General features: G+C 32.1%; 1 protein-coding gene across 1 annotated transcript; it reads left to right on the plus strand.

Moving 5' to 3' along the window:
* Window positions 1–10,129: 10,129 nt before the first annotated feature.
* Window positions 10,130–12,242, plus strand: LOC147282111 (NAC domain-containing protein 90-like). The gene is made up of 3 exons (XM_086247776.1): window positions 10,130–10,428; window positions 11,002–11,315; window positions 11,765–12,242. Exons 1-3 carry the CDS (start codon window positions 10,263–10,265, stop codon window positions 12,146–12,148), a joined length of 864 nt encoding a protein of 287 aa, XP_086103902.1. The 5' UTR covers window positions 10,130–10,262; the 3' UTR covers window positions 12,149–12,242.
* Window positions 12,243–14,384: the final 2,142 nt, after the last annotated feature.

The following is a 14,384-nucleotide window of genomic DNA, read 5'->3' on the forward strand; positions in this document are numbered from 1 at the left end:
AGGATCTCACATATATATATACATATATATAGATATAGGTCAAGTTCATGACCCACATCATTTTACATATATACCATTTTTACACCCCATTAGATTAAAATACATTGAATGGTCAAGATTGCATCTGACCTTAATTAATGTATGGAATTACACCAGCTGTAAGATACTAATTAAAAAAGCATGCCCCCTTTCAAAGAGAAACTGAGAGAGATGAAAAGAGAGAGAATGCAATGAGGGAAAGAGAGAACGTGCTTTTTAATTAGTATACAAGGAAAATGATAGCATAGCATAATGGTTTATAAGGATTTGGGCCTCTCCACCTATTATCAATTAGTTTTTGTATTAGATGCTCCAATTTCCTTTATCATATTAGAGTATGGTTCACCCACGTCCACGTGTGTTAGCCCTAATAGCCACATGTGCTAACTGATCCACGCCAGCCAGTATGAATTGTGTGTGTGTTTGGCTTAAGAGAAACCACACGTACGTGCATGGGTGTGTAAGAATGTGGAGTATGGTTCTACATTGAAAGATAATAGCCTTTGCATAATGGTTTATAAATGATCGATTATGCAAAAAAAAAAAATGGTCTTTAATAGTTTGAGTATCTCCATCTATTGCCAATTAGTTTTTTGGTTGAATACTCTAATTTTCTTAGAGGGTTTATATTTTCACCCTTTTATCTTATTTTCTCACCCATCTTATTTTTACACCTATATTAAATTTAAAAATAATATATATACGAGGTATAAAAATATAATAGGGGGCGCATATCAAGTGACTCAAGATGAGAATAACAATCAAGAAATTTCATCAAATTATTGTTATTCACATTATTTTTTGAAATTTAATAGAGAGTGTTAAAATAAGGTGATGAGAAAATAAAATAGAGGGGTGAAATTATAAGCATTCTTTTCTTGCCTTAACTTGAATCTTGACTGATCAGCCCTCTTCTCTTTTAGATGTGGAGTCAAATTAGACGTACCAACTGATATTGTATGTAATAAAATTGTATATTAATAGATAACTCTCATTGTCATGAAATAGACAAGTTGTGACCTAGAATTGGGTGTGGTAGAGGTTCCGAAGACATTTAGCGTAGTCTCTAGGCAAAGGGATTTATGAATGTGATAGAGATTCCTTCAATTCCGAGTGTATTGCGCGTGAAATTAAAGTTGCATTGTTTCTACTGCAATGTGCAAGTTCCATGATGATCGATCGATCCATGCAATAAGTTTAATTTTTTTAGTTGACTTCTTTATGACTAATGAAGTCTTTATATACTCGCGATCTTTTTCTTTCTAAATTCTAACCTTTTGTTACGATTCATTGAAAGTTGATCTCATCATGTCGTGTATTGGTCGTCATGACTCATGACCGAGTCAATTGGCATTTAGCTTAGCACCGCGTAATTGCCCCATATATATCTGTTGCAGGCATGCGGCATGCCCATGCATGCAATACCAACATTTGAAAATTAATGTAATTACTTATTAATTTATTTTTTGTTCAGATATTAGTCCACATTGTTATTACTTCATCAGCCTAGCTAGCTGTATATCCAGCTAACTTGTTGAAGCAGTCCTAGAAATTATGGTGGCCCATCGTTGTCTTGACTATTCTTAATTTCTTAATTCGAGTGGTTCATTATATTTAAATAAATTAGGAACCATATATTTTTGAGTTTTATTGCTACAACTTTAAAGAAACTGAATGAAACTTATAGGCTTATAACTCTCCAATGGACCATATATGCGTTTCAATTTCAAATTAAGAATAACTGAGAGAATCCATATTCAATTCAATGGCATATATATGCATATATAAAAGGCTTAATTATCGATTTACCACACAAAATTGTAATTCATTCTTACTTTGCCACCTGAAAGTTTTTTTGTCCCAAATTACCACCTGTAACTTACATCTGTGTCTCATTTTACCTTGTTCCGTCAACAATTCCGTTAAAAATGATGACATGGCCATTAATGCTGAGGTGGCGCGCTGGATGTGCGCTACGTGTCACATCTTTTCTTGTATTTTCTGATTTTTTTTATTTTTCTATTTTTATAAACTTTGAAAATTAATTAAAAATAGCTCCGAACTTAGAAAAATACACCAAAAATTCCTATTGACTTGTCTTGACTAGTACTAATTTACTATGGGGTCAAAATTCCAAATTTCCCTCTAAAAATTTCTAGAAAATTAAAATACTCTAGACTCTTTGGAAATTCATAGGATAATCTCTCAAACTCCAAAAAATATGAAGTCTGCACCGTTAAACTTCTAAAAACTAACAATACCTTTCTCGTGAACACTTTCTACCCAAAAGACCTCTCAGTCTTAGAAGAAAATAAATTTCCCTATAAAATAAATTCTAGAAAAATTCTAGAATTTCTGTAAAGTCTCGAAATAATTCTCTAAAGCAGACTTTTGGTAATTTCCAAAATATTTTTTAGAATTTTTCCAAGAGTTTACGAAAATTCTAGAATTTATTTAATAGAGGGAAATTTATTTTAATTTTTTAGAATAAATTTGGACTTTCTAATTTTTTTAGAAATTTTTAGAGGGCAAATTGGTAATTTATCCTGATAGTAAATTAGTGCTAGTCAAGAAGAGTCCGTAGGAATTTTCTGTGTATTTTTCTGAGTTCGGACCTATTTTTAATTAATTTTTAAAGGTTATAAAAATAATTAAAAAAATCTAAAAATAAAAGCAAAGATGTGACACGTGACGCACATCCATCACGCCACGTCAGCATTAATTGTCAGGTCATCATTTTTAACGGAATTGTTGACAGAACAAGGTAAAATGAGACACGGATGTAAGTTACAGGTGGTAATCTGGGATAAAAAAACTTTCAGATGGCAAAGTGGGAATGAGTTTCCGTTTTGGGTGGTAAATCGATAATTAAGCTTATATAAAAAGGAAAAAACAATATAATACAGCACTGGCTTATTATGAATATGCATACATGCCTAAAAGTATTACAACTTTCAGAGAAAGCATTTGCAGAAGATCAGAAAGAAGGTCAAGAAAAACAGTAAAGCTAGCTACAGAGTACGTAGCATCATTTCATGGGTTGCTCTATTATTGGTTTTGTAAGTAGCTCTATTATTTCATCCTTTACCATAAATTTTGAGTACTTTACCTAAAAGACTAAAATAAAAAAGAAACTTATAACTCACAATTTATCCGGCTCAAAAGTTACCTTTCAAGACAAAATTGGCGCCCAGCGCTTGGCATATCTTGCCAAGTTGCCGAGAGCTCAGCAGTTGCAGATGCAGCCTGCATTTACAACCTAAACACTGCAGATGCACGGAAATTTGTTCCAAAAAATATGCATATTCTCAAAATGCCCTAAAAACTACATATAAAACCTCAAAATTAATAGAATTAGAGCATCCAACCCAAAATTAATTGGCAATGAGTGGAGAAGCCTAAGACTTATAAGCACATATGCTAAGCTCTAGTTTTCCGATGTGGGATATTGCTCCACATTACTCTCAACACGCCCCCGCACGTGTGGCGATATTTTGAGCCTTACACGTGAACAAATTGTATTGGGTGACGTGGGAGCACGTGTGGCCGTTGAGCCTTACACGTGGATAACCAAGCTCTAATACCATAATAGAATTAGAGCATCAAACCCAAAACCAATTGGCAATGGGTGGAGAGGCCCAAGACTTATAAGCACATATGCTAAGCTCTAGTTTTCCGATGTGGGATATTGCTCCACATTACTCTCAACACAAATATCCTAAAAACTACATATGCAAGCTCAAAATGCTTTAAAAGTTGCAAATGCAGCGTATATCTACAATGTTTTGGTTGCAGAGATACATGGTGCATCTGTATCTGTCAAGCTCTCGATAATGTTTTTTACATTGACAGACACACACAAATAAATATAATGTCCTTTAGCTTAATTCTCTTTTTAGGTATATTTTCATTTAAAAATTAACCTTGCATTTTTTGTCATTGGAAATAACTTATTAATAAATTTTTTATGTGATTATAATATTATTGTAATGATGAAGACGTAGTGTTATTAATTTAATTTATAATATGTAAGTGTATAATTATTAATATTTAAAATCATGAATCCTAAATAATCTTTAAAATTTGTACATATTTTATAATTATTAATAATATCACATTAACATATCAAGTAATGTTACACTTAAATATAAAAAAATTCTTCTGCTTGTATCTTTTTTGGATAAGTTGTTTGTAAGTTTTTTATTTATAATATATTATGTTTGTCCAGTGTGAGGGAGCACAATCCATAATGCAATAGACATGTTCAATGTACTTTTGGGAGTAAAACAATTTCTAAGAAAGTACCCTAAACATTTAAAAGGAATTCCGGGAAACATTCCACGAAATTTAGCGAAGTCATACTCGGTAAGCGACCCTCGAAAAAAACAAAAGAAATTAAGGTAAGCAATTAACCTAGCTATTCAACCGATGACTAGCTAGTCTTTTGAATTTGAATTTAATCATGTGCCTAACACATGCTATATATATCATCTAATATTAATTAGTAGTACTATTGGTCTCTCAATAGTCCTCGCGCGTGGTGTAAAATATGGGTTTCAGATACAATCGATGTACGTGGTGCTTAATTACATAATTACTATAAAGTTCATTTGAAATGACAGATCTTTATAGAGAATGACAGATATGGATAATTATTAATTAAAACCACAATAATTCCTTCAATGTTATCAGAAAATACTAGGTACCACTACCATCGCGTAGCGTCATTATCAAATATAAGGAGGGACATACATGACCAAGAAAGAAATTAAAGAGAACACAAAACCAAATAATTTTTTGGGATTAGTTTTAAGCTTCTTTAAACACATGAAGACGTGTACATATATAGCAACCATAGCTTGCACTATATATTCTCAAAGACAAATGATCCATCCATGAGGCGGGGATGCAGATTAATTAGTTGAAATGGTCAACCAAAATCAATTAGCAGTAGGTGTAGAAAGGTTCAAAACTAATTGGACCTTACGTTTGTCAAAAGTCCCATTGCTTTGATTGATAACATTTTCCTCATTTTCTGATTTCAGACACATATAATTGCTTATTTTAAGATGTAAAATTACTATTTATAACTAAGATTTTAAGTCTTTTAACTTTCGAATTTTAATTAGACGGCAAAACTCAATCATGCATTTAAACCTAGAATTTTTATTATCTTTACAGCTCATTCATGCCGCTTAAATTAAAACAGGCAAATGTGACCTCAAATAGTAGAAGAGTGCTTATATTTCTACACCCTATCATATTTCTTCACCCACCTTATTTTCACACATCATTAAATTTGAAAAAAAATATAAAAACACTTCTCACATCTCATTATTCCTATAATACCTTTTGATACATCAACTCAAACACCCACCTACTAAACATCTTCCCACCTTCCTTTAAATATCATTCCACACACCCATCTTTTTCCAAATAGAAGAAAAAAATCTTATACTCATCCTATAATTTATTCCTAAATTCCAACTGAAATCTCTAAAATTAATATTCAATTCCTAAATCAAAAGAAACATTAAAATATAATGAATTATTAATCTAAAACTATAAATAAATAAATAAAAAGAGGTTATGGTATAGAATAATCATACATTTTAATAGATGTATGAGCATCAACCAAAAAGTATAATCGATTTTAAGTTTTGGTGACATAGTAGAATTAGAATTTATGAAAGGTAGGTGAGTGTTTGAGTTGGTATCTTAAAGGATAAAAAGAGTGTTTAGTAGGTGAGTGTTTGAGTTGGTATCTCAAAGGGTATAGGAATAATGGAAGGTAGGAAGAGTGTTTTTATATATATTTTTTTCAAATTTAATAGGGGGTGTAAAAATAAGGTGGGTGAGAAAATAGCTAGGACTTAGGGGTGAGAATATAAGCACTTATAGTAGAATACTCATATATATATATTTAAGTCATGTCAATTACCTTGTACCCAAGTGGCTGGCCCAAGCCAGTGAGATCCAATCTAAAATCAGTTGGGACACACCTGCTCATAAATAACTTATATTGAATGACATAAGAATATGTATGGTCGTTGAGTTTTAACCTGTGTATAACATGCTTTGATAACATGAAAAAAAATTGGAGCATCCAATTCAAAATGAATTGGCAATGCATGAAGATGTTTAACTCTTTATAAACCACTAAGTAAAGTTATATTTTTTTAATATGAAATCTTTCTCCCAATAATGTGTAAAACATATTAGGATTTGTTATCTTTGTTGAAGGGCATATTAGTCTTTTACCTATCCTGTATAAATATATGTAAATGCAATCATTGCTTGATTGCAAAATGATGAAAACTATTCAGACAATTCACATGAGGAAGAGCAGGACGTGAATCATTATTAAAAATTTAAAAACTCGTCTTCTTGGCCGTGATATGTCGCTACAGTGTGGGAAAGCAACCCTAACTCAATTCTTCTTTTGTCATTTTGCATAGAGTAGACGACAAAGATCAATTTTAACAGTCGCGTCGCGCGTTTGTTTCTATTCATACGCGCGTTTACAAATAATGGGCACTTTCATGGTGTTTCTTCGAAGTTGTTGCAAAATACCCTATGCCGTTAACTCTGTCAATTTTTCCGTTAAAATAGCTGACATGGCACCTATATGGCATGAGTGAGACCTTTTTTTAGTTATGTAAGATCCATGTAGACAAGCAAAATTATAAAAAATTGACATGGATCTTATTATTTTTAGTTTAAAAATTATTTTTTTTGTCCACATGGATTTTACATAACTAAAAAAGGGTCTCACTCATGCCATATAGGTGTCACGTCAGCTATTTTAACGGAAAAATTGACAAAGTTGACGGCATAGGGTCTTTTGCAATAACTTTGTGAAGTTCAGGTGGCAAACTGAGAGGATTTAAGTTTCAGGGGACAAAGTGAAAAAAAGTGTATCTTACAGGGGGCAATGATGTAAATAAGCCTTTTTTGAATGTTGGTATTTGAATTTTGTGCTTTGTCTTATTAGGTGTCCAAAGTCCAAACTAAAATTTATCCAAATTTCTTACTTAAATTTTTATTTTATCTTAATTTAGTATAGAGATAATTAGGTTTTGATTCTTTAGAAAAATAGTTTTTAGATATAGACCGATAGTGTTTTAAAATTTATAAGAAATTCTTTTTAATTTATAATAAAGTTCTTAATTTATTTAATTCATAATAAAGTTCTTTTAATTTATAAGAAAATTCTTTTAATTCATAATAAAGTCATCCCTCGATTTGAAGGGTATTTCCCCTCCTAAGGTGTAGAGTGGGCTTTGTAGAGGTTACATGCTAGGTTTTAACTTTAGAATTTTGGACGGCCCAAAATTACAAAGTTAAAACCTAACATAAAGCCGTAAAAAAAAAATGACTTGATTAAAAACTCTAAATCACTACCAGTCTTAGTCTAAATCCTAAACCCTAATAAAGACTCATAAAATGGACTGAACTCTAAGTTTCCCTTTAATATATAACTTGACTTCCGTTAAATAATACTAACAAACGGCGTTAATTAAGTCATGAGCATTTTAGTCAATACAAGTTCATGAATAGACTAAATTGACCTTAGGTATAAGACATGACCTAAGCATGTTAGTCTTAAAGGAAGTCACATTATACACCAAATTATGAAAAAATAAAAATTTGAATATGAAAATGAGACAAATAATAATTCGGGTATCTAATTAGACACTAGCTAAAATTCAAGTACCAAAATTGATCAAAATTCATAAATAAAATAAAATCCTTCTGGCCGGGTTGGATCAATCAATTAATTGCTTTGAGTCTTTAAGGCAAATGATTAATGTTACTAAAAGTAATCAACAATATTTTTTCTTAATCAACAATTTTTGTTCCTAAAATTTGAATTCAGGATCAACTCCCACAAAGGAAAACATGGGTGTTAAGAGTAGACCAAATGGTCATTAGCATATCAATTATAGTATCCTCTTATAGTATCTCCAGCTCTTTCCCAATATTTTCTTCAAATATGAGGATAAATTTGGGGAAAAAGTTAAATTGGGGGAAATGTTTTCCAATACTAAAGTTGAAATTTTTCCAAATCATATAAAATTTGACTATTGGAGGTTTGAAGAGCCCTATCTATTCAACTTAATTTGGGGAGATTTTAGAGAAAGAATTGAGCTGTATTTTATGTCATTTTTCCCAAATTTAACATTAAGGAGCGATTTAGGGAATGACTAGAGATATTTTTAATAAGTTATTGTTGAAGGTTTTGCAAAATGAACGAGTGCATGAATGAAGCAAAGAAATTCATAGTGAAATTTTTGTTATGGTTTCGGAAAATGGTCGTGATTAATGTGCTATATATAAATAAGTTAATTTATATATGTTCATGACACATTAATAAAATGATCAAATGCTCTAAGTTAATTTTATGAAGCAAATGACATAGAAAATGGACGTCTGAGCTTGTTTAATGTACACTAGTGTTAAGAAAATTCTTTGTAAACCTTCTTTTGGTCTGAAGATGAAGTCAATTGAAAAATTAAAAAAAGGTCAATGTATCCGTACACCAAACATTAAAATGATGTTTAAAACAATAGAAAATTAGGATTAAATACCAAATCCTAATAATTTTTTGGTATAGCATGAAGACCATATAATATTTCAATTGAACTACTAAATTTAAATATAGTTTTTTAGATTGGGTCACAAACATATTGACCCTTTGATTTGAGCATTTTTCATTTGATATTTTTATCCTTTGCCCCACATATGATGGATGTTAGTTAAAATTTATAAGATTTTGACAAAATTGTCCTTGAGGCTTTTATATTATCTTGAAAATTTGCTAATGTAGTATCAATTTCACATTTAGTTGTGACTGTACGACACTCAACTTCAAATTTAGTTGTGACTGAACGACAGTCACATCTAAGTTGTGAGACAGTCACAATTAAGTTGTAACTTAATTAAATTTTTTTTAGAGAAATTATACTAGAATATAGTATAAATAGAGGTCAAAACAATATTTTTACTCAAAATAATACATAGTATAGTGGTGTGAGTTGTCTCTTTCAATTTACCAAGACAGTCACAGTTAAGTTGTGACTGAATTGATTTTTTTTTTTTAAAATACAATATAGTATAAATTAATGTAATATTTGTGATGTAAATTATTTTTATTTTTTTATTGTAGTGGCATGTGATGTAATATTTGTAAATTATAATACCTTTTACTTTATTTATTTGTTTAACTTTTCAACTATTACTTAATCTAAAATGCTATTTAATTTTGGTACTAAACTAAAAAATTATTGAAATTTAGTAATTAAAATCAATGGATCTTTAAAACAACTTTGACTAATAGCCATAGTTTTAAACATTAAAAAAAAAACAAAAAACAAATAAACCATCGAATTGGAATGTTGATTCTCTCTCACGCGCAACTTCTACAATCACATTCAACCAACTAAATTAGAATGGTACGTGTTGACAAAACCAAATAAATATAGTAATTCAGTATATATAAGAACCTTGCAGCTAGTGAAGAAATTTTTGTGTGTATCATGGTAATATTATGTCGGCATGTTGTACATATATATATATATGCTTTTAGAGCTTGTTTAGTTGTTTATTATCCAAGATTAGGCGAGATTAAACTATATTATGCTTAATATATTGTGTTAAAATTATAACGACTTGGACTGTTTTAACTTTTAAGTGTCATTTAATTTTTTAGATCTGAGTCTTAAGACTCTCATAGTACAGTACAATATATGCATACGCGTCTAATATAATATCTTAATTAACTATAGTTGAGCGAATTCATAATATACTGTATGGAGTTACTACACACAGTAATTCATAAAAAAATAAAAAAATAAAAAAACAATTTGACAATTTGACTGATATATTCAGAAAGGTCAGGGTCAGGGTCCCGCGGACAAGGATTTTCTTGGCAAAGAGGCGTGTGGAAGTTTCCAAGTAACTCAAAGTATGTCCTCCTTTTCTCCTTTCACTCGGCTACTAATTTCATGTACATGTTTTTTCGATCATTTGCCTAACTTCATTTCTCTATTTATAATGAAGCTACCTACCTACGTACGTACCTGAAAAGCACATTAATTAATAAATATATATAACAACCAAGTACTCAAATTCAGTTGAACTTAGCTAGCTTGGAGCTAATTAAGGTTATTGGGTAGCCAGAGAGAGATCCACAGAGAGAGAGAGAGATCAGCTGGTCAGCAATGGAGGATTTGCCACCTGGGTTTAGATTCTATCCGACGGAGGAGGAGCTGGTTTCATTCTATTTGCAGAACAAGCTAGAAGGGAGGAACGAGAACTTGAACCGGGTTATGGGCCGGGTCATACCCGTCCTTGATATATATGAGCATAATCCATGGCAACTCCCAAGTATATATCTATCTTCGATCTCGATCTAGCTCTTTTCTCTTCTCTCCTCTCTCTTCTCTCTTCTCTCCTCTATCTTCTCTTTATTGTAATTGCACATATATATATATATATATATATATATATATGCTTCTTGTACTTAATTGCTAGCTACGCCATGGAGTTCACAGATCGAAGCTCATTATATATAGCGGGTGTTTAATTGCTTTTCATCATTTATAATTTCTTCAACTGGGTCTGTTCAGTATATACTATATATTCTTTTCTTTTTTTTAATATATACTATATATTCTCGTATCATTTTATAACATGAATAAAAACCATGCATCTTGATGCATGAATATATATGCGTAACTTTATGAGATCCACCAAAAAGAAGTCAATGAAATGATGGAGATCGAGTTATAAGTTATAAGTTGAGTAATGATACATGAACAACATTTTTAGATCACATCATAATCATATGATTTACAAATAATGCATTATTTAACACCATAATAATTGATGTTAAAAGTACGAAATTATGCATTGATTTATTGATCGATGTACCTAATTCTGTTTGTTTTAATTAAATAGAGTATTCGGGAGATTTGTGCCATGGAGATCCAGAGCAGTGGTTCTTCTTCATCCCTAGACAAGAGAGTGAAGCTCGAGGAGGGAGACCGAACCGACTCACAACAACTGGGTACTGGAAAGCTACTGGATCTCCCAGTTATGTTTACTCTTCCAGAATTAATCGAGCCATCGGCCTGAAAAGAACCATGGTTTTCTACACTGGGAGAGCTCCCCAAGGAAGAAAAACTGAGTGGAAGATAAATGAATATAAAGCCATTGAAGGAGATCATCAAGCTGTAGCCTCTTCATCATCAAACACTTCTGCTCCTACACAGGTAAATATAACATTTATTGATTACTTAAACACTCTATCAAAAGCTATCTTTCAATTCGATGAGCTTAATTAATTACGTATACTAATCCTCAAAACACATATTTGGGAATAAAGTAGCTAGCTTGCTAGCTATACATGCTAGTTAAATATCTTAGCTCAAAATTAGCATTGCTTGATCATTTTTATCGATCATGCTTCATTTATTAAATTAATTAAACTAGCTAGCTAATAGCTATATAGTTAAGATGATGTTTTAGATATTTGGCTTGTTATGCTGGCTTAATGTGAATGTGGAGTTGCTACTCATTTTAATAAAAGTCCATGTCAGTCCAACTTTATAACAACAGAAAATCTCTCTACCTACATACAGCTTCATGATCGAGTTTCTACATATTATAGCACATGAAACAAAGACTGAGTATAATTATTATGTGAATTATGTTCTTCTAGATGCAGTTAAGGCAAGAATTCAGTTTATGCCGAGTGTACAAGAAATCGAAATGCTTGCGTGCATTCGACAGACGACCTGAAGGGGTGGAGGAGATAAGCAACCGGCCGCCTACAATTCAAGCGCGGCCAGCTGCTGCTCAAGATCATCATCATCATCTTCAGGCCGGTTGTTCAACTTCAACATCTCATAACCCTACAGCTCATCCCATGGTGATGGTAGAGAGAACAATGATAAGCTCACCCGGGAGTTCATCCTCAGGAGATGACCATGGCCCTGATGATCCCTCTCAACCGCCCACCGGAGAAGGTGGAAGCAGCACGCCAATGGCCCTTGATAATGAATTAGCATTTTGGGATTGGGATGAGAAACTCAATTGGTTTTAAGGGGCTGGGTGCATGGATCGGAGTGCAAGAAGAATCTCATTAAGGAGGATTAATTAATTAATAAGATTCATTTTTCTCAACTCAAAATATGGGAATGATATCTATCTAGCTACAAGTTAATTATGAAATTAAATTAGTGCATGTGAATTCATTTGTAGAGTATGTTTAACTGTTTTAAGATAGAGTACTTTGTACTACTGATTTGGAGAGAGCCTAAATATAACTTTTTGTCTATTAATGTACTTTCATATGTAATGTATATTTCTTGGGTTATTAAATTATTTTTTATGTTTTGTGTTCAGGGGACAAAATGGTTTGTTAAGTGAGCAAATTAATTCGATTTTTTAAGGGGTAAAATTAGAATTAGAATTTTTTTAAAAAACATTTGGATAAAGTGAGGAAATTTTTTGGAAATCAATGGAATCACCATATGGTTGATTATTGTACGTTAATTAAATTAAGTTCTCTCTTAGTTTATACATGCACTTGTTGGATCAGTGATCACAGAACTTAGATATATGCACTTATATTCATTTGTTTCCAGACTTGATAAGTGAAATCATATTGTTAATAATAGTGGGTTTTTTTTTTCTTCAATGAAATCCCACCATTCATAGGAAATATGTAGCTATGTTTACTTAATACGAAACTAAAAAACGACAGAGGGCTGAAAAACATTTCACATAATTAAATAAATTAAACACAAAATAACAAATACCCCAACAACAAAAAATTAAAGGCCATAATCTACATATTGATGAGACGAACCCTAGATCAGAAATAGCGAACCGGCCGCCTTTTCTACCACCAGAGGTATATATAGTTGAGCACAAGAACATTAACCCTAAACCAACAACCCCAAGCTAGAAGCATCAACAAGTATGAGAAGAATGAATTTAAAAATAAAAATAAAAAGTCAAGTGAATAGTATGAGAAATTGAGAATGCTTGCAATTTGCAAATGATTTTGTCGCATATATACACTAAATTACCAATGTGAAGGGTAGGGGCACAGAAGAAGAAGAATGGGGTATTAAATAGTAAATAGTCCTAAGAAATAATCACGTGCAATTGGAATTTGGAAATGGGCAAATTTGGAATAGACGTAAGTCAGAAGCACGCATGCATCCAAATCCAACGTACTCCACCGCATGCCGCAAATTCGGTAGTACGGCAGATTCGGCAGTACCTACCAATTACTCTTTTTTCAAACATTTTTCCCTACCCATTTTCTCTACCATGCTTGGTACAAGGCTAAAATCTTAGCCATTGAAGAGAGAGTAGAAAGAGAAAAAGAAGGGAGAGAAAGATGAGTTCAATGGCTAAGATTTTAGCCTTGTACCAAGCATGGTAGGAAAATGGGTAGGGGATCCTTGTCCCTGCATTGGACAAAGATCCCCTACCCATTTTCTCTACCATGCTTGGTACAAGGCTAAAATCTTAGCCATTGAAGAGAGAGTAGAAAGAGAAAAAGAAGGGAGAGAAAGATGAGTTCAATGGCTAAGATTTTAGCCTTGTACCAAGCATGGTAGGAAAATGGGTAGGGGATCCTTGTCCTTCTGCATTCTGTGACGTTTTTTAACTCCTTCGGCTGTACGTACGAGAATAATTAATTCATCTGCTTACCATCTTTCCTGTCCACTCGTGACTTATGCATATATGCCACTTCCAAATCACAGATCCAGAGGTAATAATTCAAAGTATGATCAAAGGCGTTTGGTCAAAAAACAAAGAAAATTTAATTAAATGACCCATTTTAATCCATGTTAAGCTTTTTTGATCTCTTTCTCAAAATTAAACTTTTCTAATTCTTTTTTGTATGAAATATTGAAATGGTCATAATTAACGTATTTCATATAAAAACTCAATTTTTTTTTTCTTTCTCCTTCTCCTTTAGCTAATCTCTCTCTCTTCCCCTCTCTCTGCCATCACAGAAAACTCATCGTCGCTCACAGCCTCCCGATATGAGTTTCTCCTTAAATTTCACAACAATCATATCTAAGCTTCTTCAACAATTTGATGTGGCTAGCGGTGTTCATGTTGTAGATCCGGGTTTAAAGATGGCTCTCTCCCTCTCTCCCTTCTTCCCCCCCTCAAAACTAGATCTGAATTCAATGAAAATTCATTGCCAGATCTGGATTCATTGTATAGATGAGATAATAAGGTTATGGATTCAATGAATTAGCTCAAGTTTCTTGTTTGGGTTGTCGCTCTCCATGGCTACTGCATGAAAACGG

This window comes from Dryas octopetala, chromosome 6, assembly GCF_963921425.1.
Source record: "Dryas octopetala chromosome 6, drDryOcto1.1, whole genome shotgun sequence".
NCBI lineage: Eukaryota > Viridiplantae > Streptophyta > Magnoliopsida > Rosales > Rosaceae > Dryas > Dryas octopetala.

Bases quoted from the DNA above. Each gene is read 5' to 3' on its own strand.
- LOC147282111 (XM_086247776.1), top strand. From the start codon at position 10,263: ATGGAGGATTTGCCACCTGGGTTTAGATTCTATCCGACGGAGGAGGAG. The intron at 10,429-11,001 runs GTATATATCTAT...TTAATTAAATAG, and splicing joins TAATCCATGGCAACTCCCAA to AGTATTCGGGAGATTTGTGC. The intron at 11,316-11,764 runs GTAAATATAACA...ATGTTCTTCTAG, and splicing joins ACACTTCTGCTCCTACACAG to ATGCAGTTAAGGCAAGAATT.